The sequence below is a fragment of the Chaetodon auriga genome, chromosome 8 (assembly GCF_051107435.1).
Source record: "Chaetodon auriga isolate fChaAug3 chromosome 8, fChaAug3.hap1, whole genome shotgun sequence".
Taxonomy (NCBI): Eukaryota; Metazoa; Chordata; class Actinopteri; order Chaetodontiformes; family Chaetodontidae; genus Chaetodon; species Chaetodon auriga.
In genome coordinates, this window is record NC_135081.1 from 28,256,951 (window position 1) to 28,282,446 (window position 25,496).

The 25,496-nt window shown below is 49.1% G+C and overlaps 3 protein-coding genes across 5 annotated transcripts in view; all 3 read right to left on the reverse strand.

Annotated features, from left to right (window-relative positions):
- The window catches only part of LOC143324392 (sodium bicarbonate cotransporter 3-like), a 33,028-nt gene extending 14,094 nt beyond the window's left edge, over positions 1–18,934 (reverse strand). The window contains exons 1-8 of one of the 2 annotated variants that reach the window (XM_076736796.1): positions 18,739–18,934; positions 6,804–6,885; positions 6,365–6,505; positions 6,143–6,281; positions 5,428–5,588; positions 4,725–4,913; positions 1,152–1,270; positions 38–195 (exon numbers count right to left, since the gene is read on the reverse strand). In XM_076736796.1, the coding sequence (XP_076592911.1) occupies positions 38–195; positions 1,152–1,270; positions 4,725–4,913; positions 5,428–5,588; positions 6,143–6,281; positions 6,365–6,505; positions 6,804–6,885; positions 18,739–18,783 (1,034 nt within the window). In that variant the 5' untranslated portion in view covers positions 18,784–18,934. Of the gene's footprint in view, positions 1–37; positions 196–1,151; positions 1,271–4,724; positions 4,914–5,427; positions 5,589–6,142; positions 6,282–6,364; positions 6,506–6,803; positions 6,886–9,898; positions 10,084–18,738 lie in introns of those variants that run through there. The other variant, XM_076736797.1, reaches the window with a different exon arrangement.
- On the reverse strand, positions 2,854–4,330 carry LOC143324284 (uncharacterized). Its single transcript, XM_076736639.1, has 2 exons — positions 4,187–4,330; positions 2,854–3,365 (listed from the first exon to the last, which is right to left on the reverse strand). Exons 1-2 carry the CDS (start codon positions 4,203–4,205, stop codon positions 2,854–2,856), a joined length of 531 nt encoding a protein of 176 aa, XP_076592754.1. The 5' UTR covers positions 4,206–4,330.
- Positions 18,935–21,424: 2,490 nt separating the features above from the next.
- Positions 21,425–25,496, reverse strand: LOC143325181 (uncharacterized). 2 transcript variants are annotated; one of them, XR_013077509.1, is made up of 5 exons: positions 25,424–25,485; positions 23,624–23,796; positions 22,325–23,102; positions 22,197–22,275; positions 21,425–22,145 (listed from the first exon to the last, which is right to left on the reverse strand). XR_013077509.1 is itself a non-coding variant. In XM_076738111.1 (3 exons), exons 1-3 carry the CDS (start codon positions 25,439–25,441, stop codon positions 22,967–22,969), a joined length of 327 nt encoding a protein of 108 aa, XP_076594226.1. In that variant the 5' UTR covers positions 25,442–25,496; the 3' UTR covers positions 21,428–22,966. The 2 variants fall into 2 exon arrangements, 1 of the variants encoding a protein (XP_076594226.1); XM_076738111.1 differs by having other exon boundaries at positions 21,428–23,102; positions 25,424–25,496.

Sequence of the window (25,496 nt, forward strand, 5' to 3'; positions counted from 1 at the left end):
TCTGTGTGTGTGCGTGTGTGTGTGTGGGGGGGTTCACCTGGTGGGCACCGGGACCTCTGTGAGGCCGGTCAGCAGCATGGCGGGGGCGAGCCGCACGAAGGCGATGATTGGGCGCTCCAGGAAGTCGACCTCGCCCACCAGGACGTTGGAGGCCTCGGCGCCGGGCGGGATCTTCTTCATGAAGTTCATGTCCACCTGAAACACACCGACACACACTCTGAACATCAGGTCTGCGGCCTGCGGGGGGCGCCAGCAGCAGCAGCAGCTCAGTTCACCTGCCGACACTGAACGCGGTGCCGTCACTCGGCTCAGGTGAGTCTGGTCTCAGGTAACAGCGGCGGGTGTGAGTTTGCTCTGATCTGATCTCAGAGCAGAGGAATCAAACCTCCTGCTCTGATGGAGGACAGACTCCACCTCTGTGTCGTTATCAATACCATCGATCAGCTGATCATTGAGACGAATGAGAAAAGTAATTATTATTTCAAGGATCAACAATGACGTCTTGATTCCAACATCGACCAAAACATCAAACACGGAAACGGCACAAAGGACAGAGTCCAAACACAGCGGGACACATCAGGACACATCAGGACGCATCACCACGACGAGCCACAGCACAGCCCACCGATTGGTGGACGGCTGATTGACAGGTGATCAGACTTACAGCGGGCGTTCTGCCGGCCGCCGGCAGCAAACACACACAGTCGCAGTCCTGCCGAGAAACAAACGAGTCATCCTCCAAAAGACAAACACAGCTTCTGATTGGCTCCTTCAGTTCACTCCGACCAACCACAAAATTCGAACGCCAGTCAGAGTCACGTGACCGAGAGCAGCTCGTTGATTGGATGTAACTTCAGCTCATGGTGAAAGAAAACGTCTGATTGGTTGGTTTAAACCGAAAATGAATTAATAAAGGTATTGATGAGGTTCACAGGACTCGACCGTGGTCGACTCTGAATTAACACACGTCAGAGGTCAAAGGTCACATGTCCAACAGAGAAAGCAGCAGCGTGAACCACAGCGACACAAAATGAAAAGACCGCCACGCTGCACGTCCAACGGCGTCGCAGCACTGACAGGAAGCAGACGGCTGTGTGAGATCCTCAGGTGAGACATAAAGCAGCAGGTGGTGGTGGTGGGCGGGTCCTCACCTTACTGAAGTCCACCGTGCTGTTCTCCCGGCTGCCTCCGTTGCCGCCGTTGATGCGACTCTCGCTGTTCTTGCTGTTGTCGAGGTTTCCTGGAGCTGAATGAGGGGACGCCAGCAGACCTGCAGAGACGAGAACACGCCGTCAGTGGACACTGAACAGAGAGACATGAGCTGACTGACCGCTGGAGGTGCCTTCAGGCATGAGGACACCTGCTGCGCCTCAGGTGAGCTGCCTTCACGTCTCCTGTGAATCTGCCTTGAGCTGAATGACCTGAAATGCTTTTGTTTTGAGGTTTTCCAGGCAGGACTTGGACTAAACCTTTTCATCGTCGTCCAATCAGTCCAGATTAAGGACAATAACAACAACAAGTCAGCTGACTTAATTCAGATGATTCAAACTTAAAGGACGTCACATTTCTGATGTGCTGCTCCGTCCTGAAGCTTCCAGACCTCTCAGGTGGTCTGGATCAGGCCTGCTCACTGAGTCCAGAGTCCAGACTAAACCTGGAGACGCAGCATCAGCTTGTCTTGATCCACATGTCTCACAGTGTCCTGCTCTTTTTATCACTTTGTGTCTCTTTTCTATCTCTTCACCTGTCTGTCAGGTGTGGAACACTTTGAACTGCCTTTTGGTTGAAAGGAGACGAGAAGCCGTTTGGACCTGAATCTGAGTCTGTCACAATAATCTGCTCTGGTCCAGATTCAGAGATTAACGTTCCTGTTTGAGTCTGAGCTGAAACCACGTGACCGCTGAACGCTTCAACCTGAGAAAACCACGACACACACACACACACACACACACACAGACACACACACACACACACACACACACACACACACACACACACAGACACACAGACACACACACAGACACACACACAGACACAGACACACACACACACACACACAGACACACACAGACACACACACACACACACACACACAGAGTCCTGTTACAGCCTCGATGTCCAAACCTGATGTTAACTGTGACTCTGTGTATCTGACAGTGAAATGATGAAGGTGAGCTTCACTCGGGTCCGAGTCTTCCTCCTAATAATCAACATCTTCTCGCTCTGTGAGGTGAAGCCGACACGTCTCCTCTCACTCTTCTTCTTGGGTTCATCTCTGCTTAGCGGCGCTGTCAGCATGTTGTTGTGCATCATCAGCCGTCACGCTCGCTGACTCCTTCCTGTTTCTGTGGCCTTCAGATTAAAGCGTCAGCTGACTAGCAGCAGTCACTCAGTAACGACGAGTCAGCTGACGCCGGCCTCTCCGTCACCTCTGAAGGTGGATCGTGGTTCAGTTCACGGCGAGAGGCGTCTCCAGTGTTTGAGTGAACGAGGCGTAAAGGATTCATGTTGTCACTGTCCAATATTTTGTGTCACTCAGATAAAAACAAACTGGAGGAAATCGTCTCTGCAGTGAAACACCTTAAAATGTCCCACTGTGTTAATAAAGACGTCATTGCTTTTTAACTTCTATTCAAACATCAAACTTTATTGACAGAAACACTCTTTTGCAGGAACACTCAGACGCTCACAGATGGGAGACTCCCAGTACGACCAGTGTGATGTCACCGCAGCAGTTTGGGGTTAAAGGCTTCGCTCAAAGGCTCGTCAGTGCAGGTTAAAGTGCTTTAGCTCACCCAGACGTTTCGCCTCCACGCTCTCAAGCTCATTTGTTATTTTATGGCGTGATCAAACTTAGCAGGTGAGCTGGCGCTGTGCTGTGCTGTGCCGAGCCGAGCCGAGCCGAGCCGAGCCGAGCCGTGCCGTGCCGTGCCGTGCCGTGCCGTGCTGAGCCGGCAGATATTTGCCTGAGTCACAGGAAGGATCCTGGTGGGAGAGGAAGTCCTCTTTGTCCTCCGCCCTGAACACCTCCTCTTCCTCCTCAGGGGGGTAAACCACCACCTGGGGGATCCCCGCCCCTCCCCGCAGCCCCTCCGGAGCAGAGCAGCGGCGTGGAGTACCGGCAGAGGCGTGGCCTGATGGGGGATCTGCGATGAGGGAGGGGGTGGGGCTGGGCGTGCAGGGTTCAGAGAGATGGCGGCCGAGGCGGGACAGGGTGGGAGTGGTCTGTGGCGAGGAGGCGGGGCTGGGGCGGAGACGTCCAAACAGGTCAGAGATACGAGGGGACGGGGGAGGGGTGGAGACGTCACAGGAGGCGACGGAGGAGCGATGGAGGAGGGAGAGACGAGAGGAGGACAGACCCTCCCCTGAAGAGGAGGAAGGGGAGAAGAAAGGTGAAAAGACAGAAAGGTCATGAGGACGAGAGGACGATGTTCATGCTGGTTTTTCAAGTCTGCAAGCAAACTGAAGACGGTGACACACATCAAGGTATCGATCCAACCGATTGATCAGCATTCTGATCAATCAACACTTCTTTACCTGGTCAACATGTCGTCATGGACACACCTGACGAGTGTGTCTCCACAGACATTCAAGCATCATGTGAGGACGTTTGAGCTCCAGCACAGACAGAGTCCGTCCATCAGGTGTCAAATGTCCACACGTCACGTCCTCTGAGCTGCGCTGCTCCTCGTGATCACATGATGGAAAATGTCATTCATTCATGTTCACGACATTTTTTATGAAAAACTACGTTAGTTTGTCACAGTCTGAGGTGAAGGGAGGCGGCTGTTAGCGACACACACACACACACACACACACACACACACACACACACACACACACACACACACGGAGCTTCAGGTTACTTCGGCAGAATTAAAACATTCCTCACTCGCTCACAAACAGGATTTATGATCCGGATATTAAAGCGCTGACTCGTCACGCGGTGTTAGCTGGTCATTAGCTCGCTGACTCAGCAGGCCGGTTCAGGTTAGTGCTGACCGGCAGGAAACACGCCAGTCTACGGCTGAAACAGTGCGATGAACGACTCGTCGTGGTTGGTTAGTTTCTGCTCAGCTTCCGTTCAAAGCGTCACGTCAGCTTTACTGAAATTCACTCAATCAAAACTAATCACCAGCTGATCGAGTCCAAACTCAAATCACAGCCTGCAAAACACACGCGTTACCATGACGACAGCAGGCCATGCACCATCAGAGACCCGTCGTCTTGTCACTCTGTTCCCTCAGCCAATCAGGACAGCTGAACTGTGAAGCTAAAAACACTGAAGCAGTTCTTGAGAACAAAAGAGCAGAACTTTGACGGAACAGGAAATGGATGTCAAATCAGCGTAATATGCAAACCTGAAGGCCTGAGAATGACGCGGTTCCATCTGACAGCAGTCACATGATCGGTCACATGACGCTATTCTTTGACAGGTTATCACCGTACTGAGTGTTTACTGAGTCAGCCTCATCATTTTACTCTTTACCTTCAAACACCAACAGGACAGCAGCTCAAACGTGATGTTTTTTAGATGAGACGCCGTCTGAGCTCACGGTCGTTGTTTCCGTTAGCTTTTGTTAGCTACGACATTATTATTAGAAGCTCTGAGTGACTGTCACAGCATGATCCAGCTGGGAACTAAGGACTCAGACCTGCCTACAGACCCACAGGTAAATATTTAAAAAGTGGACTTCAGAATGACAAGAGCACCGTGGCCTCACCGTTGCGCTCCAGTAAATGGGGGTCGGAGTGTTTCTTGCCTATGTCGGCGAAGGATCGAACCAGCGGGATTCGGTTGCTCAGCTTTTTCTCGTTCTGGTGGTGGTGACGCCTCAGCATGGCCTCCCTCACCTTCTCCCGAACGCCCTCCTCCAGCTGCCCCGACGCCAGCATGCTGTCGATCACCATGTCTGCACGTGAGGAGGGACGGCGGGAGGTTAGCTAACATGCTACATGTACGATCGCACAAATCACGCAATTCAAACACGCATTTAATATCATTCAGGTGAGCTTCAGTCTGGGTTTGTGCTCCACTGCTGCGCTGAGGCTGCCAGTCCCAGTCTGGGTTAGGTGGTCCCAGTAACATGATGTGCGGAGCTCCCCAAGGCTCAATCCTCGGTCCTTCTACTTAACACATCGTGCAAACAATAAAATCGACTTTCATATTTCAAACAAAAGAACTTAAAAAGGTTTAATGACAACAGCTTTAGGACTGACTGTCCTGACGCTTAAAATGAGGAAACAGGAGGTTTTCTGACTGACACACAGCTCATATTACACGTCTCGAAACCCTCCGTCTCAGGCCGCGTCTTCAGGTCATCGAGCCTCAAACCTTCAGCTTCTTTCCTTTGAATAAAACTTAATGACACAAACTGACCTTCGTCTATCACCAGTGAAGTGAAAGCAGCATCAAATGGCGCTGACCTGCGATCTCCTCGATGGTGTCGGCCCTCATGTCGAGCAGCACGGTGCCGTTCAGGATGCAGGAACGCAGCTCAAACAGACTGTGGAGGGACAGCGTGGCCACGTAGGGTTTACTCCAGCGTTCGCCTCCGTCCTCCACGTCCTCCTCAAACTTCAGCCACCTGCAAACGACGAACAGACTGAACTTAACGTACCAGTGAACGGGAGCGTGACCCATCTGTGGACGCACGAGACTTCACGAGTCTAAACCGTCATGTCAGGCCCGAAGTAAATCACACATTTCAGCCTGAATCAGCTTTTGTTTCAGAATCGGCTCTCAGATCATGTTAACTCTGCAGAATCTGTTTTTTGTTTTTTTTTTAGTTAAAACACACGTTTCTCCTCCTCGGCTCGGTTTGACTCCTCGTCTGAAACGATCCAGGCTTAAAGGATAAAGAGGAAACACGTCCGGCTTAGTCACTCAGGTGTTACAGGCCTTAAACCATCTAAACAAAATCCACTGGGTTTACGAACAAAGACTTCTGGAGGAGCAGGTAACATGTCCGACGCTGCAGTGATAAATCCTGAATAAATAAAGTTCATCCTGGACAGAGAGCGAAGGATTACCAAGCAAAGCAAAGCGCCGCGCTCAGGTGTGTAATCAGCAGCAGAAGAAAAGACGAGAGATTACAGCTGACTGTCAGTTTGGACGAACAGACGCTGAGGGCGTCCTCACCTCGCCGTCTCCTTCCACTCCTGGAAGTCTCCGTCTCTGAAGGCGATTTCGTCCAGCTCGGTGAACAGGTCGTGAGGGATGTGCTCCTCGTCTCCGTCCTCCGTCCCGAGGATAAACTGGACTCTCTGAGACGGCGTGTCTGCAGGGACACGACAAAAACTGTTCATCAGAACTCGAACGTGTGATCATCAGTGTTACCAAAGAGCGTGTGCGAGGACGGACCGTATGTGGGCGACTCCCGTCCGTCCTCCCGGTCTGAGCGGTCCCGTCGTTTCCGGTGATGCCGGTGTCCTCGGTGGCGGTGACGCCTGCGACTCTGCCGGCCCAGAGGAACGTGAACGCCGACGTAAACCGCTCTGTGACCTGTCGCAGAGAAAGACAGCCCAGTGTGAAAGACGCGGGAGCCTGACCGATGAGGACAACGTCCCGTCTGCTCACGTGATCAGCACCTGCTCGTACACTCTGACTCAAAGACGCAGGTCATGTTTACTTCATACTTCCTGTTTTGTCAACAGAGAACTGCAACATGCTGTCTGTCCTCACGTCTCACCTGACTGTCTTCAACCCGACTCATCTCTGCTTCAGCCTGTTTGACTGTAAACACAGACAGTGTGCGTGCGTGCGTGCGTGTGTGTGTGTGTGTGTGTGTGAGACGACTCACTCTCCAGTTCTTCTGTCTCAAAGTTGGTGTGGAGGGTGGAGCTGGTCTTCCCCTGGTCCAGCACCGCCTCTTCATCGTTACCCTGCAAACACACACGGAAACGAGACGAGAAGAGACTGAAGTCATCAATGAGGTAATAAGAGATCAATGTTTTCATCTGACAGGAAGCAGCTCTCTCTCTCACACACACACACACACACACACACACACACACACACACACAGAACTAATATTTGTTTATTCATCAGAGCAGCTGACTGCAGCCGGTTTGTTTCCTTCTGCTAACTTTCTTATCGTTCCTTCCTGCCATCATCATCATCATCATCATCATCATCATCGCCGTCATGCAGCTTTACCTCTCTTTTCAGACTCCATCACTCAAAGCTAACCGATCTCTTGACTCGACATGCAGGACTTAAACTGTTTTATTATCTTAAATTTTTATTCTTAATCATAAAATCATCATTTCTTAAGTGTAAATGCCCAAGAAAACAGAAATCACAGGGTTGTTGGTTCGAGTCCCAGCTGCTGCTGTCCACATGTCAAAGTGTCCTTTGTGAGACACTGAACCGTGAGCTGGTCCCAGCCAGTCGCTTTGGAAAAACACTTCCACCAAATGAACGGACTGTTTATTTGTCTACACATCAGACCGTCTGGCTCCGCCCACAGCTGGTGGGAAACGCCGTGACTCATCACATGGTCACCGCTGATGTCAACAGGAAGTGCTAACCCTTCATTGGATTAGGTTCAGGTCTAACGTTAAACTTCAGGACGTCTTTCAGGGACATCAGCACCAAGTCAACACTTCTTCAGTGGCTCTCACACCGATGGCGAACGGACCCACAGCGTCAACACTTTCAACGAATCAACCTACTGTTCAATCCATCAAACAAGTGTGACAGAGCAGCGTCCAATGTTCTGACCAACAGTCCAAAAGTCCAGATGTTCAGTTTACCGTCGCACAGACACAATCAGCTGATCCTGAGTCAGTAATGTGTGTGAAGAGCAGAATGAGACAGACTGTGTGGAGCTGCAGATGTTTGGATCTCAGCTCGCTTCTCAAAACACCTCAGAGTACTTCAGACAGGAAGTGAAGTACATGTACAGTCTGACACTGTACACGTCTGACTGGACGTCTGACGGCGGGGACGAGTCAGACGGGACAACGCGGCCAAGCCCCTCACTCAATGCTGGGTTTTGATGTCCTTCAGTATTTCTATTTCATGATACTTCTGCTTCATCTCAGAGGAAAGTACTGCCCTTTTTACTTCACTTTACTGCATGACGCTGACAATACTGCTGTACTTTTAAGTGTGATTTTGAATGCAGGACTTTTATCAGAGTACTTTGACGCTGCTGTACTGTTACTTTCACTTCAGTCAAGGATGTGAGTCCTTGTGGACAGCGGACATGAAGTGCGTCCTCATTCACAGGCGTCTCGAGATGACAGAAAAGATCTTCTGACAGGTCACAACACGTCAGGAGGAAACTGAAGCCGCGTCCAGACGACCTTCCTCTCACCCCGACAGGAAGCGGCTCGCCGTGCGACCCGATGATGGAGTGAAAGTGTCGATGACCGAGGAGGCGTCCGCGTCCAAATGAGCCGTGAGTGACGGGTCCGTCCGGTTCACCGGGTCAAATATAGATTTCACAGTGCGGTGGACACAGAGCTCAGAGGCGTCCTCCCTTCCTGTCATCACAGCGTCTGTCATCACAGCGACCGACGCCGCGCTGACAGCAGGAAGTGGAGAAACGCTGCCTCCGCTTCACTTCCTTGACAGGATTTAGGGATCATGGTGTGAATGGTTGAGCATCGCAGAGTGTGATCACACACACACACACACACACACACACACACACACACACACACACACGTCGAGTTTAAGTTTCAGAGGGGGCGGGCTCATTCTAACATCGCCTGCTCTGATTGGTGCTTGTTTTTTAAGGTGTTTTTTCTGTGAAATCTGACTTGTGTGAAAATGGAGGAAATGAAAATCTGATCTGGTATATGCTAACATGCTAACACCAACGCGTGGGCCCGTTTGGGAGCTGATACGAGGTCAGTAGAAGCTGAAACATCAGGTCGGATCATCCTGTTAAAGCTCTTCATGCTCACGAAGCTGCTGCCCCACACACACACACACTCGGGTCACTTCACTGCTGGGACTGGATGGTTTTAAAACCAGATGAAATCTTCTGAGGTGGAGCTTGACTCTGCTGTTCGGTGTGACCTTCGTTTCTGTTGCTGGCTGCTGGTCACACGTCTGCACTTTGACTTGAACCTGTAAGTGAGCCGTTTCACACTGTGGCACAGTTACTCTGAAGCAAAGATCTGAGTCCTTCTGGAGGACACGGGGACAGATAACGTGGTGGTGACAGTCGGCATAGCTTTAGTCAAGACTCTAAAAATAAGACCTGGTGAGGAAGACTCTGCAGAGGACTCAAGATCAGCTTTCAGATTCAGCCTCTGCAGAGCGAAACGTCTGGAGGACACAGACCGTCCATCTGTCCCTCCCTGTGCTCTCTAAATACAGCAGCGCTCAGACGTGTCAAAGTTCACTTCAAGTCCACAATCACACTAATGTCAACATAACTTAGGAAGAAGGAGGACATATTCACATCCTTTACTGAAGCTAAAGTACTAATACTGCATAAATACTATAAACACTAGAAAAAAGAGCTGAAACGACGGATCCACTGATCAGTTGGTCACCTGACAGACACTTGTCAAACATTGACATTAGGCGGCCTATTCATTTCTTCTTCTTCTTGTCCTGTGACAGTGAACTTCATGTTGACCCACTGATCAATCTCAGAATGATCGGCGCTCAGTCCTTGCATTGATCGCCCTTCACGCTGACACGAGGCCGTGCGGCAGCAGGTCTGAGCTCCACTCTCTGACTCGCCGCCGTACTTTGTCTTCACACACGTGGGTTCAGATGTGTCACTGAACTCTTTTCCTGTTGAACCGTCTCATTTCCTCAAACGCTTCGTGAGCCCGATGACGTCCATGTTCTCTCATGACTTCTGAGCGTGAAGGCCGTGAACACAAACTTCACAGACTGACAGCAGAAAGTGTGTTTTCTGATACGTACCAGGGACATGGCTCTGGACACCCTCTGACTGGCAATATCTCCCCAAAAGTCTCCCATAGCTGCTCCGTCCAGAACGCGGTCGACCGTCAGACAGCTGTGGAGCCAAAAGCGTCCAAACGAGAGGAAACTTTCAGGCAGAGAAAGCAGCTGTGGACAGAAACGTGTGGATCTGCGCCTCGTCCAGGTTCAGAGTGTAAACACAGACGCTGCGCAGAGCCTCACTTACGGTTCGTGTATTTATAGCCGAGCGTGTTGCTTCACCGAGCGTCTGTCAGAGCGAGCAGCGAGCCTGGAAGTCTGCAAACACAGCAAGAACAGAGAAAAAACAGGGGGCGGGACGTCGCTCTCCTGCTCAGAAATGTGGACGATCATCAAACACAGCAGGTCTGACTGAGCTGACAGACACAGACCTGCACCAGCAACATGACACTTCCACACCAATACTTCTGATACTGCAGTACTTGTACACACAGCTCAGTAACATACAGACTTCTACTGTCCTACAGAGGCAGGACAAGAGACCGAGACCAGACCAGTCAGCACTATTAGAAGCAGATGAGACTTTCTGTCTGTTTGTGCAGTGAAATGGTTTCCACGTTACAGAAGGCGTGTTTTGGAGGCCCCCCCGGCCCCCGCCCCCGCCGCCCCCCCCCCCCCCCGAGCAGGCCTCAGTCAGCTGCAGCTCGTTTCTCTCAGCTCAGGAATTCAACTAAACAACAACAACGAGCCCCGACATGAACACAGAGAACACTGTATGTACATGAAGACACGAGGAGGACGACTTCCTCTTCTGCTTCAGCGCACACACACACACACACACACACACACACACACACACACACACACACACACACACACTGCAGGCTCTGAACTCTGACGCAGACCTCCACACAGGAAGAAGAACACAGATCCAGGACCAGCAGCTGTTCCTAAATGCCATATGATTCAGTGAATAACGTCCAGGTAGAGACATGCTGTCTTCACTCAGAGACTGTTTGTCCAGAGGAGGACAGAGGACGGACAGAGAGAATCAGCTTCTGCTGGACAGCGACGCTTCAGACATGGACGCTGCTGCAGAGACGCTGCAGGCGGTCAAACTGCTTCACACACGATCAAGATCTGAACCGTCAGACACTGATCCAGGATCAGAGCACGTGACAAACACGGTCTCAGTCTGTCCTTCCGGTCCTGACTGATGGACAGGAAACAAACATGATGATGTCACAGTGACGCTGACCTTTGACCTGTTGTGGAACGTGGTCATAATCAGTGTGTGAATTCTTGAGGTCAAAAACGTGTTTTGTGACTTCACAGTGACCTTTGACCCCCGTGAATGTCCCTGAAGGCTTCAACAACCCCGAAACATCTCCAGGCTTCGCTGTCGCTGGAGAGCAGACGTGAACATGAAAGAGGGAAACAACATGAACACTTCTGTAATAAAGAGAGAAATACTGAGAACTTCACGAGGAGGAGGAGGAAACGGGGAGCGGTGCATTGTGGGAAGGGAGGCCTGGAGCTGCACAGGGTTGTGCAAAATGTTCAAAGTCTGCTTCCTGTTTCTGAGGGAGACATGTCAAATGGTTACTAAGGGTGTTAGAATCAAAAGGTGTGCAGCACAGGTGAACATCACCCGACCTCTGCTCCCTCACAGCTCTAACTCCCCAAACACTGGAGCCTACATCCCCCATAATGCAGCTGGATAGTGTCCTTTCATGAGAGCGTCTTTCGAAGTCCACACAGACTGAATGTCAGCCACCAGATTACCCTGGTGACATCACTGTGACATCATCAGGGTCACCTTCTGTTTTCAGACTGGAAACAACAATTTAAGCTCGATAAACATTCACATCGACTGAAAAGAAGAAAAATATGACACAAACGTTTGGCCACGCTGCGAACTGAAGGCAACTGAATATCATGTGTACACACACACACACACACACACACACACACACACAGTCACAATAATTCCCCAGGGAGCAGAAACAGATCCTCCAGTCTGTGCTGTCGCTCCCATATTAGGAAAACCAGCTGAGAGGAAAAACCACATGAAGCCACATCTGCTCTGCAGCGTCTACTGAACCAGGAACTGTGGTCCCCCCCCACCCACACACACATACAGACACACACACACACACACACACACACACACACACACACACACACACACACACACACACACACACACACACAGTGAGGTCACAGGTCAGCCAAAACTCTGTTTGTAGAGCAAAATGGGAGGTGGGAGGTGGATGAGGCGGAACACAGATCAGAGGGGGCAGATGCACTCTTAGCCAATCACATCTCACGTCTCATAGCTCTGAAACAGCTGAGCCAATCACAGTGAAGCATAACAACTGCAGCTCAACCAATGAAAAGTTGATCAGGAAGTCATGTTGCTGCAGGTGATGAATGAACGTGAACACTGACAGCTGGTCTCAGAGCAGTGACGCCTGACAGGTGCAACGTCGCCTGCTGCAGTCTGTAATATCACCTGTGTGTCACCTGACGCTGCCTCTCCTTTAAGTCATGAACCGGTTGGCTGTAGAAAGACTTCTTTAATGTGCACGTGAGCCCGTCGCTCCTGTCGCAGCTCTGAAGACTCGTCGTGTATTCACGCCGTGATCAGAGCTGGGGGGGCTGCGACGCGTCCTCTAATCTCCTGACCGTCTCTTACAGAAGAAAAGGAGAGCACGCCGTCCCACAGTTCTTCACAGCAGCGACATTCAGATGTTGTCTAACCAGTCGTCCGTTCACGATAACGAAGATCAACCATCAGATGCACATCGAGCGCCGGCATCAGCCGCCGACCTCAGAGCGGCACTTCAAGGTGTTCACCGAGGCGTGCGCTGACTCACAGTCAGCATTTAACCAGCACACGGTCCGTCTGAAGGAAAACGGCTTTAATTCAACACGTAGAAAGAGTGTTAGGCCCCACACGTTTCACCTCAACATGGACTTCATCATTTTCATTAGAGGTTCGAAAGAACAACAACATCCCATCTGTGAAAGCAGCTGACCACCAATGAATTCAACATACACACCTGCACCTGAAGGAGGGGATGATGGAGGGATGATGGAGGGATGGATGAAAGGATGGATGAAAGGATGGAGGGATGGATGGATGGATGGATGAATGAATGGAGGGATGGATGAATGGATGAATGAATGGAGGGATGGATGAATGGATGGATGGATGAATGGATGGATGAATGAATGGTGGGATGGAGGGAGGGATGAAAGGATGGAGGGATGGATGGATGAAAGGATGGAGGGATGGATGGATGGATGGATGGATGAATGAATGGAGGGATGGATGAATGGATGAATGAATGGAGGGATGGATGAATGGTGGGATGGATGGATGGATGAATGGAGGGATGGATGAATGAATGGAGGGATGGATGGATGGATGGATGAATGGATGGATGGATGAATGGTGGGATGGATGGATGGATGGATGAATGAATGAATGGGGGGATGGATGAATGAATGGAGGGATGGATGGATGGATGAATGAATGGAGGGATGGATGAATGGATGAATGAATGGAGGGATGGATGAATGGATGGATGGATGGAGGGATGGATGGATGGATGGATGAATGAATGGAGGGATGGATGGAGGGATGAATGAATGAATGGAGGGATGGATGAATGGATGAATGAATGGAGGGATGGATGAATGGATGGATGGATGGATGAATGGATGAATGGATGGAGGGATGGATGGATGGATGGATGAATGAATGGAGGGATGGATGGAGGGATGGATGGATGGATGAATGAATGAATGGAGGGATGGATGGAGGGATGAATGAATGAATGGAGGGATGGATGGAGGGATGGATGGATGGAGGCCCTGCTCTGTGTGGTTTCATTATCCCCTCGTTTCAGTCTGACCTACATTTCATCCTTCCATGTTTTACTGGTTTTAAACTGGTCCAGTTGATGGACAGGCTGCAGTGTAAACCCTCCAGGTGTCTCCGTCTCTCCGTCAACATTCGTCCGCCTCAGGTCCTTTTTCTCAGCGTCCGACAGCATCACAGAGAGGATCAGCACAGAGCTCAGCAGTCAGATCCTGTTTGCTTAACCAGTGACAGGCAGCAGACTCCATTCACAGAAACACACACTTTATGAAGCTCTCAACGACAGAGTGGTCTGAGTGGTCATGTGACTCATCTGTCATTCGGTCAACTCAGAACAGCTGCTGTTTTTTCCACAATTGAATTTCAATAATCACAATCAAATGTTCTTGTTTAAATCGTATTTGTTGACAGGCTTCTGTAGGAAATCACTGAGAACGACCGCGTTCAGGACCCCGGCAGCTCCCAGCAGCCTGCTGAAGCCTCCTGACTGTGACCAGTCGTCCCGTCTCAGAGTCCGTCTGCTGTCATCCACGTCTTTGTCTTATCCTCCTGCCGTCGCCATGACATCGCAAACAGTGTTTATACTGGCTGCATTGGATCATGGGAAACAGCAGGCCGGCTGCAGGCTAACAGCCTCCACGTGACACACCATGTCTCCACACACACACACACACACACACACACACACACACACACACACTTACCAGTAATCAGTGACTGACAGGTCTGCTAGTGGAGAAATAAATGAGCCAATCAGAGTCTTTGTGGGCGGGTCCAAAGTTGGTGATGTGTCAGTCAAACAGATCCTCAACATGAGAGCTCCATCACGTCTTTGAATCAGGCCCAGTCCTCCAGTCCTGGACCAGGTGTGATCCACCTGAGGGTGCTTGATGACCGACAGAAACACCAGAAGAAGAACAGTGGGCAGCTGAGTGACCACTGGGGCTGCGATGGTTTGAGCTCGCACCAGCACGATGACGTCTCAAAGTGGGGTTTGAGGAGGAGGAGGAAACATCTTCAGCTCTCTAATGTCTCTGCTTCACTTTTGTTCTGTTTGTCCTCCTGATTTCTCTGTTTGTCTTCACTGTTTGTCTTCGTCTCTTATCAAACCTGCACAAATTTGCAGACAATCTAAACTAAATATGACGCTAAAACAAACCGGATTCTGCACAGAGACTGTTCAAATGCACAGATGGTGAAGTTATCTCAGATAAGACGCGGAACACACGAAGCAGAGCAGCGCTAACATGCAGACACAGGCCTGGACAGGAGGCCGCTCCAGCCAGCTGACCAATCCAGAGCGAGTTCGTCCATCAGCGTCAACGCCAAAGTTTCACTGACGGAGACAGAAAAAGACGCCGCCTGAGAGGATCCACCAGGAGCTCCTCTTCATCAGTAAAAACAAGCTCATCTTCAAATGTTTACAGAGCTCCTGAAGGAAAATCCACATTTCCCACCGACAGCAGGGCGACGCCATCTGCTGCTGAAGAGGAGGACGAACAGAGGACAGACTGAGACACTCGGGAGACACTACGACTGACCGCAGCTGAACGAGTGGGAAAACATCTAGTTGTGATGATTTGGACAGATGTTGACATTAAGACAGGACCATTTCAAATCATGACTGTCTTTTTCACTGCTCAGCCGTCGGACATGCTGAAACACGGTGACGCGAAGACAAAAATGAAAGGCCAATAAAAAGCTTGTCCTGCCTCGTCCAAGCGTCCACACCTCCATCCTCTCAGTGCAGCCTCTTCTTCCTCTGTCCCCCCGCAGACCTGGTTTCCATCCTGACAGGATCCAGACTAACAGCCCACCAGAGAGCGTCGGGCCACCAGAGGACCAGTCTGCTGATGTCAACGCGAGACACCTGGGACGCCTCGACAACACAGACCTGCACACAGGAGAGTGTATGTGTGTGTGTCGCTACTTCAGATTTGCTGCTCCTGCACCTCAGAGGCCAGCTGTCAATCAAGCACTGTGGGCGGGTTTAAGCCGCTCCTGCATCAGACAGGTGAGTGATGAACATGTTCAACGTGATCTTCATGACTTCCGGAGCGTGACTCGTCCCCCAGGCGTCATCATCACGCCAAGACGAAGATCTAAGACAGACACGGAGCCACGACAGCGATGGAATGTAACAGAGGACATTTCCTCCAGTCCTCAGTGAGACGGGTCTCTGTCAGGCGGTGAATGAGGCATGCTGGGAGCTGATCAGCAGCCCAGTGTGACGCTCTCTGGTCTGACGTTAGCCTTCAGCGGTGTGAGGGGATGTGTTTACCCTGCGCTCTGTTTGTCTTCCACACATAAATGGCTGTCAAACACTGTGGAAACGGCTCATTAGCTTCATAACGACTGACTAATCAACAAACCGCCTCTCTACATGTAACATCACTGACTTCAGACACGGCGCTGACCCTGCCAGCGCTGAGGCCCACCTGTGTCGGCCATGTTTGACCTCATGCTGCTGTTCAGTCGGCATCATTCATTCATTCATTCATCTTCTTTACCCGCGCATCCCATTTCGGGGTTGCGGGGGGCTGGAGCCTATCCCAGCTAGCAATGGGCGAGAGGCGGGGTACACCCTGAACCGGTCGCCAGCCGATCGCAGGGCAACATGCACAGACACACAGACAGACAACTCACACTCACAACTACGGACAATTTAGAAACCAATTAACCTAATGAGCATGTTTTTGGTCTGTGGGAGGAAGCCGGAGTGCCCGGAGAGAACCCACGCACGGTTCAGAAACAGAAAGGCCCTGCCCGACCCCGGGTTCGAACCAGCAACCTTCTTGCTGTGAGGCACGCGCACTACCTGCTGCGCCACCGTGCCGCCCCAGTCGGCATCAAAGAGCCTAATAAATGTTGTATTGTTGTTGGGCTGAAAACCTTCAGAGAGCCGCCTTCCGCCTCCATCTGCACCGAACAATGAGCTGCTCCATGAGAGCCGCTCCGCCGGTGCGTCGGCTTCACGGCTTCACACGGCTCACATTGTTCACGGCTGACGGCCATTTGAATGGAGGGGGTGAAAAGCTTCACCTCAGCGTCCACAGACAGGAAGCCAGCGGCAGATTAGACGTTACAGAGGAATCCTGCCTGCTTACAGACACATCTGCTAGTGATGAAGACTGACTGCAGACCAGCAACAACACCAGCAAACAAGCTCAGAGATCTGCACTCAGACAGTAACACGCTGAAAGCTGGCTGAGGGGAACGTTGGCCATGTTGTTCTACTCTTCTTCTTCTTCTCTTGTACTCACAGCTTAGAGCAGTGGTCTCCAAGCTTTCTTGCTCGTGACCCCTTAAAGGTCCAGTGTGCAGGATCCAGAGACATCTAGTGGTGAGGTTGCAGACTGCAACCAGCTGAATACCCCTCACCTCAAACACGACCATGACATCCTTAACACTGAGCATCTGCTGAATCCAGATCAGAGACATTCAGGACGCCAACTTACAATTATTTTTGTCCACAACTGAAAGATATCCAGGAATCAGAAAACATTCACAGTGAAGAAGCCTGAACGAGAAAAGAGCGTCAGAGTTCAGTCAATGTTTCTGCCAACCTGAACGTCAGCACTCAGCGTCCCTCACACTGGAACATCTTCATCACTTCTCCTCAGGTTTGGTCCACCACTGTCACAGACAGCACGTTACAGCCGACTCGCCTGACGAGCCTCACTCTGAATCAAACTCTCGCTCCAGCGTTCCCAAACTGACAGACAGCCGGTTCATTCGGTCTGTTGTCTTTCCTTGGTTTCACCTTTAAGAGCCACCTGCTGCGACCGTGGTCGACGACATCATGAACAACAGCAGGACAGTGTGAACACCACTTAACGTAGGCGGTGACGCCCTGCTGCCACAGCCTGCTTCATCCACATCCTTCCTCCATGGCAAGGACGAAGACTCTCTGCACACGTAAAGACAGTCAGCAGCCATTATTATCATTTCTGCAGCATTCAGCTCCATGGCGTGGACCCCCTCAGCCTGCATCATTACAACAGGTGCCGGATCAAGGGCACTTAGACCCGACCCCCCCCCCCCCCCCCCCCCAAGGATGATGTGAATCATTCCATCCATCCTGTCACAACACACACTCATCTCCACGTGCTCTGCCAGCAGTTTTGCGGGGGTTCAAACTCGAGACTTTCTAACCTTCTCACGGACACGAGTTTCATCAACTTGTGACACAGTCACTTAAACACTCAACTATCAAACCACTTACACACGTGATAGTGCTCACAAACCAAACTCCATTGAATAACTGTCTAATTTCATGCACATGTGCTTACCGGAGGACAGGGTACATTCTACAACACCTGAAATAATTTGTTCTGATTGGTTACACGCAGGTCTCACGTTCGGCGTGTGAGGTAGATTTCTAGCAGTCCGCATTGAAAAAAAAAACTTTACTTTAACATTGGCCAAACTGTCGGCCGCTGCCACCCGGAGTGGTAACGTTAGAGGGGCACAAAGCGACATGAACGGTGGTCAAGCCAACGGAAAAAGCTGAAATATAGTGAAAAAGAGTCTGCTGGGTGGATGTAAGTCATGCCGGATGTAAGGGTGGTTGCTTACGAGTCACATTCAGCTCTTCGTTGTGTTTCAGAACTCACACAGATGTGGAGGAATCATCAGTGGAGTGAATCACCACATTTTATTATCGGCTTCCGTGAGGTTCACTTCTACTACAAACCGGCACGCATCGTCGCTTCACTTCCTGGCATGAGCGTGCTCCCTTAAAAACAAAAGCAGTCGCTTCGTAGCCGCAGTTTCCTCCCGGGCTGAGAAGTTATCGGCTCCCAAACATGTTAAACAACAGTTTACCCAGACTTTCTTCCGCCAGCAGACACCATGTTGGGAACAAGCCTCCTGCTTCTGCTCAGTCTCAGTTTGTGGTTAATTCACAGCCTGCTGAGGAGCCGCTAGCCGCCGGCTAACAGGTACACTTAAGAGGAAAGTGGGAACTTACAGATGTGAGGAGCGGTCTCATCTGCTCGCTGCGGTCCTCCTCCATCTTCACTACACGCGGTCAAAACTCCCTTTTCTCTCCCCGGGAGGTGAAATTCATCCGAGTTAGCGAACCGCCGGCTCCCCTTCTTCTGGAGACGTTTCCACCGCCACTACTTTGCACCCCTTTGGATGTATTAACTCCAGCTGTAAGGCCCGCCTCTTTTTGACGGACAGCTCATTTCTCCGTTGACGTGGCAGCGGTCCTTTGTCTTCCACCAATCCTCGAGCTTGAAGGTGAAATGGGCGGAGTTATGCCGGTAACTATGCACGAGAGCGTTTTTTTCATTCCCTCCAGTTTGTCGGTTACCGGTGACAGACCGAGTTTGACTGTTAACCCGTTGATGTCTGCTCTCTTCACCCACTGTCAAACTTTAAAAACATGGTCTCACTCTTTCTATTCATCATGAATTATTTTTTATTCTAATTCTTTTTTTTTTTTTTACCTGCTTTGTGTGACTGTTCATGTGTGACGGATTTATTCTATTTATTTAAGTTCTTTGCATATCAAAATACAATTATTGACACTCATATTCTTATCATCGTAAAGCATTAATTATGTGTTATTATACTAACTCCTGGGTCACCACATGTATTATTAATTTCTTTAATGAAGATCGTTTAGCACCACAGATCACCTGAGTGTTTGCAAAGATAAGATGTGCATTGATTGTTGGAGGTCATCATGTTGAGAACGATGTGAAATGCATTTATTTACTGCAGAGCCTCATTCATCCAAAAGACTCACAGCTCCATGACAAACCGTGACAGGATACAACATGTACAACATGCAGCATGCTCTTCCTCACCTTCATCTTATTTCTGTTTTCATGATCAGGTTATTCACCTTCTCATTTTACATTCATTCATTCAGCCTGTTTTTTAATCTTCGGTCTGTCTTTTTGTGTGATTTGTTGCTGTACTTCTAAAGTCTCTTATTTAAGAAAGATGGTTGTTTGAGCTCTGTCTTGGTCTCCTCCAGCTCCTGAGGGAAACATCTGCTCCTCGATGTTCACCGGCTGGTCTCTGACTGAGTCTGTCTGCTGTTTGCTGCTCAGGAGGAAGTGAACTGAGGCTTTTTTACAGCTTCTTCTCCACAAACGACGCTGTGAGAGCGAAGCAGAAACACTGAGGTTTGTGTCTGACAGTGAAACTATGAGCTGAAAGTCACTTTACAGCCGAGAAGGCGAGAGGAGCTGCAGGTGCAGCTGATGACTGTCTTCAGAGGGCATTGTGGGACACAGATGATGTAGATGAGACAAGCTGAAGGAAAATCAAACAAACACTTTGAAACACAATATTGATCTTTGAAGAAGATCAATATTGCATTATGAAAATGAGTCATTTTTCCCAGTGTGTACGACAGGCCTTGAATGCACCACAGTCCTCCTCCTGTGAGGAATCCGGGGCCATTTTTCAACTGATGATGGAAAACAGAATTGGAATTGTTGAAAGTTGGACTAAATCATGTTGGAGGAGGTGCGTGGAGGCGTTTCAATGAGCTCTGACTCAGTTTCCCCGTCGAACGACCCTTTGAACAGCTTATCTGAGATTAGCAGCTCCAGGTCTGTGTTGTGTTTCCCTCCTGCTGCTCCTGTCAGACGCTGTAATCCTGACAGATTATTTCATTTCAGTAAAGTCATTGTTGTTCCAACAAAGCGGCGCCCAGGCCTCCGGTCACCCTCGCGGTCTTTATCCAAACTTTTTCTGAGGGAACAGAACATCAGGTGGTTTCCAAACATGTTACATGTTCAGTCTGGAGGAGACGACGAACGTTCAGCATCTAAAAACTTTAAGATACAGTTTTTCCCATCTGGACGCCTGAAATCAAACCTTTAATGGCTCATTTTCACTGAGTTTGTTTCTTAAGCTCATGAACAAAAAGAGTTTCAGTTTCTCAGTAAAATGGATCAAACACATGTTTTAAGTTCATTATCTCTGCTAATTATTTTCTCAGTTAATCAGCTAATTGGTCTACAAAATGTGAGATATTTCAAGATTTTTGTCTCTAAACTGGAGAAAAAGTGTCCATCATTATGTTCCAGAGCACATTTTTAAAGTCCAAAAGCAAAGAGACTCAGTGATTTAACATGTGACAAAAATTCACATTTTAACGCTGGAAACAGAGAAAGAGTTTCAAAACTTGATGAATCGACCAGAAAAACTGTTCGTCTCAATGATCGACTGTCGACTGTGTGTGTGTGTGTGTGTGTGTGTGTGTGTGTGTGTGTGTGTGTGTGAAGTCAGAAACAGCTTCACTCTCTCTGACTTTCATTAACTGAACAGATTAAAACTGTCAGCAGGAGGTGACCCCCCAACACACACACACACACACACACACACACACACAGCTTTAATTGATTTTTTTGTTGACCTTTGACCTGCTCCCTGTTTCATAACATCATCACTTCATCACAAACACACACACACACTCACACACACACTCACACTCACTGACTCGCGTGTTCAACAGGTGTGTGAACACCTGGCTGCTTCTTTTACGTCACTTCCTCTCTTTTCACAGACCGATTCGTCGTCTCGTCCCTCGGTCTCACGTCTTTGTGTTAGCCTAGCTTAGCATAAACACACCCGGGCTGAAACAGAATCCACACAGTGAGTTTACAGAGACAGTCGATGCAGAACGTGTTGTATTCACACAGTTTATTCAGAAGTACTGAACGGCGGCTTCAGGTCTGCTGTTGTCCTGACAGCAACGTGAAAAACACAAGAAGAAGAAGAAGAAGAAGAAGAAGAAGAAGGAACAACAGTCAGTATTAAAGTATTAACACTACGAACAACAACCACCAAACATCTGATTTCTATGTTCTGAAGCAAAGATGATGAAAAGAATTTAGTTCAGTCTAAAGGAGAAACGTCAAGATTCAACAAATGATGGAAATTTGATTTTCAGCAAACAAACAAACAAACAAACAAACAAACATCATAATGTTCCACAACAGCACATGTAAGTGTTCTTCTCAGGCTGCTGCTGTGCTGTTGTTATTGTTGCTGTTGTTGCTGATGTTGATGTTGTTGTTGTTGTTGCTGTTGTTGTTGTTGCTGCTGCTGCTGTTGTTGTTGTTGCTGTTGTTGTTGCTGTTGTTGTTGTTGCTGTTGTTGTTGCTGTTGTTGTTGTTGTTGTTGTTGTTGTTGCTGTTGTTGTTGTTGCTGTTGTTGTTGTTGTTGTTGTGAGGACGTGGTCTTTGCACAGACTCTTCACATCGTGAAAATCCCCACAAACGTTCGTCAGTCAGTATCTTTCATCTTCATCTTAAACTCTCTGCAGTTCTCATCTGAAAAGTATGTGGATGCTGGAACACTGTGGAACGCTGTGGAACGCTGTGGAACACTGTGGAACGCTGTGGAGCGCTGTGGAACACTGTGGAATGCTGTGGAACGCTGTGGAGCGCTGTGGAACACTGTGGAGCGCTGTGGAACGCTGTGGAACACTGTGGAACACTGTGGAACGCTGTGGAACACTGTGGAACGCTGTGGAGCGCTGTGGAACGCTGTGGAACGCTGTGGAGCGCTGTGGAACACTGTGGAACGCTGTGGAGCGCTGTGGAGCACTGTGGAACACTGTGGAACACTGTGGAACGCTGTGGAGCGCTGTGGAATGTGCTGCTCAGCTGAGATCCACTTCTACTCACACATCAGTAAATTATCAGAGGAGGAACGAAGTACATCTACTCACTGAGTTCACTTTGGAGATACATCTACTCTACTTGAGTATTTTCATTTTGTGCTTAACATAATACTTTTACTTCACAACATTTAGTGAGAAATACTGCACATTTTGCTCCACTACAGTAGTCTACCACTGAACTACTCTTTACATGTCAATGCATCAGTAATGCAGTAATATGATGATGTATGACCAACAAACAAATACTTTTACTTTGATAGTTGTAGGTGAACTTTTACTTGTAAGTATTTTTACAGTGTGGTATCACTACTTGTACTTCAGTACATGATGTGAGTACTTCCTCCAATGCTGAGCATCGGTGCAGTGATGCTGGTGATGAGGTCTGGCTCTCAGTGTGCGTTCAGGTGCAGCAGAACGTCTCCACCTCGCTTTCTATTCACAGAATAAAAACTGTCTCAGGATCAGTCTGAAGCTCTGCGGCGCCCTCTGCTGGTCCAGCAGCTCTCACTTCAGTCTTCATTCATCATCATCATCATCATCATCATCAGACCGGCCGACGGAGGCCCCTCTGCTGGGCGGGGCTCAGCGTCAGCAGCTTCCTCAGGTGAGCCAGGACCAGGTGCTTCATGCTGCCCGTAGGTCTGGAGTGAGCCAGAGCAATGGATTCTGGGAGATCCGCTCTGTGAGGGAGAGAGAGGAGAGAGAGGCACACCTGAGCCGTCTGCAGACAGGAAGTGACACGACGTACCTGCTGACAGACACAACACTGGCAGTACTACTTGTTTACTTAAGTATAAGTAATGGTACCATCATGTGAAAATACTCCACTATAAGTAAAAGTCCTGCATTGATACCACTACTGAAGTAAAAGTATCTAGTATTATGAGCAAAATACGCTTGAAGTACTTAAAGTGAAAGTGGTCATGTACTGACCACAAAGTACTGCATTAATAATGATCAACAGATCATGATAGTAAGATGTACTTGAAGTACCAACAGTAAGAGTACTCCTGTATGGGCCTGTGTAAGTATCTAACTAACTTACTTGTAGTATTAGATAGTATTGAGGGTGTAATTGTACTATAAAAAAAAAAAAAAAAAACGCAGTAGATTTTATCAGCTCAGATCAGACTGGACCAGTTTCCGTTCTAATCATAACTGGTTTATCTTGCTGGTCCACCTGTGCGTAGGTGTGTGTTACCTGGTCAGTCTGCAGTGGGGTTTGCTGTGGAGGCCGAGGCCCTGCAGCCCGGCGGCGGGGGGTCGACGGGGGGGCGCCGGGGACCTCAGGTTCCTGGACAGAGCGGACAGAGAGTCTCTGTAGACCAAACCGCGACGAGACGACGCCACGGGACAATGATGACACGTCGCCAACTGAAGCAACCACAGAAGAAGAAGGACAGGTCAGCTGACTTTCAGCGTAACATGAGAAGGTGGATTAAAGGAGGCCGAAGAAAGAGGAGAACCTTCTCAAGCCACGAAGGAACTCTTCATCCTTCAGTTTATACACAAACAATCGACATCTGCACATCTGGAGATACGAGGTTTTCACTGGACAGGAAGTAATCTGGAAAGTAATGAGTAACTAAAGCTGACAGACCTATGTAGTGGAGTAAAAAGCCTAATATTGACCTCTGAGGTGTGGTGGAGTACAAGTATAAAGTAGCATAAAACTCAAGTAATGTACAAGTACCTTCAGTCTGGGCTTCAGTACAGTACTTGAGTAAATGTACTTGGTTACGCTGCAGCAGTGTACTCTGGTGTTTGACGGAGCCTTGAGTGTGTTCAGCTGTTCGTGGATCAAATCGGTTCCTGACTCTTTTCTGCTGTAAAATGTGAAGGTTTGTCCTGAAGGTGGCGCCAGAGACGCTCTGTCAAACTCAAACTCAGTCAGACTGTGTACGGTGGCCCGTTTGGGACAGTTTGGACTTTGGAAGCTTTTAAATGAAACCTTTAATGTGTGGGCGTTTTTAAAGAGGCACGTCTTCAGCAGGAGCCAATCAGCTGACAGGAAGTCATCAACGCGTTGGTGTGAGTCTGAGCAGGCGGACGGACGGACGGACGGACGCAGCAGATCTCAGAGCAGCTTCAGTCTTTCAGGACGTGGATCTAAATGGAGCTCTCTGCATGCAGGACGGCTCCCAGGGGCCCCTGCAGCAGGTCCAGACCTACTTGTGCTTTAATTAGACCCCCACCTCGTTTAAGACGAGCTGCTGCTGTGACGAGTGTGAGCGACTCTCAGGCTCCAGGCTCAGTTCTGTCTGTTTCTCTTCAAGAAAACATCTTCAAATCTGTCACCGACGTCCTCTTAACTTTGTTTTTACTTCAATTTACAATCAAAAGTACACTCTGGGGGTATCAAAGGCAGTTTTTATCCGACAAGTACTGAGGAAAACTGCGGTTCTGTGGCTGAGGATGTACTCTCTCCTGTTTGAATAGGAAGTAAAAGTGGCAGCTCAGGGTAAAAGTACTTCACTCCAGCAAGTCCTGCATTTAAAATCCTGTTTAAGTAGAAATACATAAGTATTAGCAGTAAAATGTAGTTAAAGTAGCAAAAGAGAAAGTACTCAGGCAGCAGCCTGGTTCCGTCTGTCATGGTTTATTGTTGGATTATTGAGGGAAACACTCATTTTAATCTACAAGCAACTTCTAATTCATCTAAAACGCGACTATCAAACGTAGAAACTTCTACTCGAGTAAATGTACTTTTACTGTGTATCAGCAGCAGGTAAAACATCCAGCAGAGACGAAGCTGAACAGGATGAAATCCAGCCGCTCGTTTCTTTTATTCCTTCGTGTTTTCTGGCGAGAACTGAAAGTTTTTTTTATCTTTTTGTATAAAGGGACACAAACACTCAGGTCACATCCTGTCATCGTTCTGCTCGTCTCAATCAAACCAACATTTATTTAAAGTGCAGCTTAAAAAATGTCTCAGTCAACGAAATGAGACAGAAAGACGCAGAGTGAAGACGAGGAAAGAAAAAAGGTTTTCTGTACTTACTGAGACGAAGGCTGCCATGATGCTGCTGCTGTGACTGCAGAGACACACTGTGTGAGCGTGTGTGTGTGTGAGC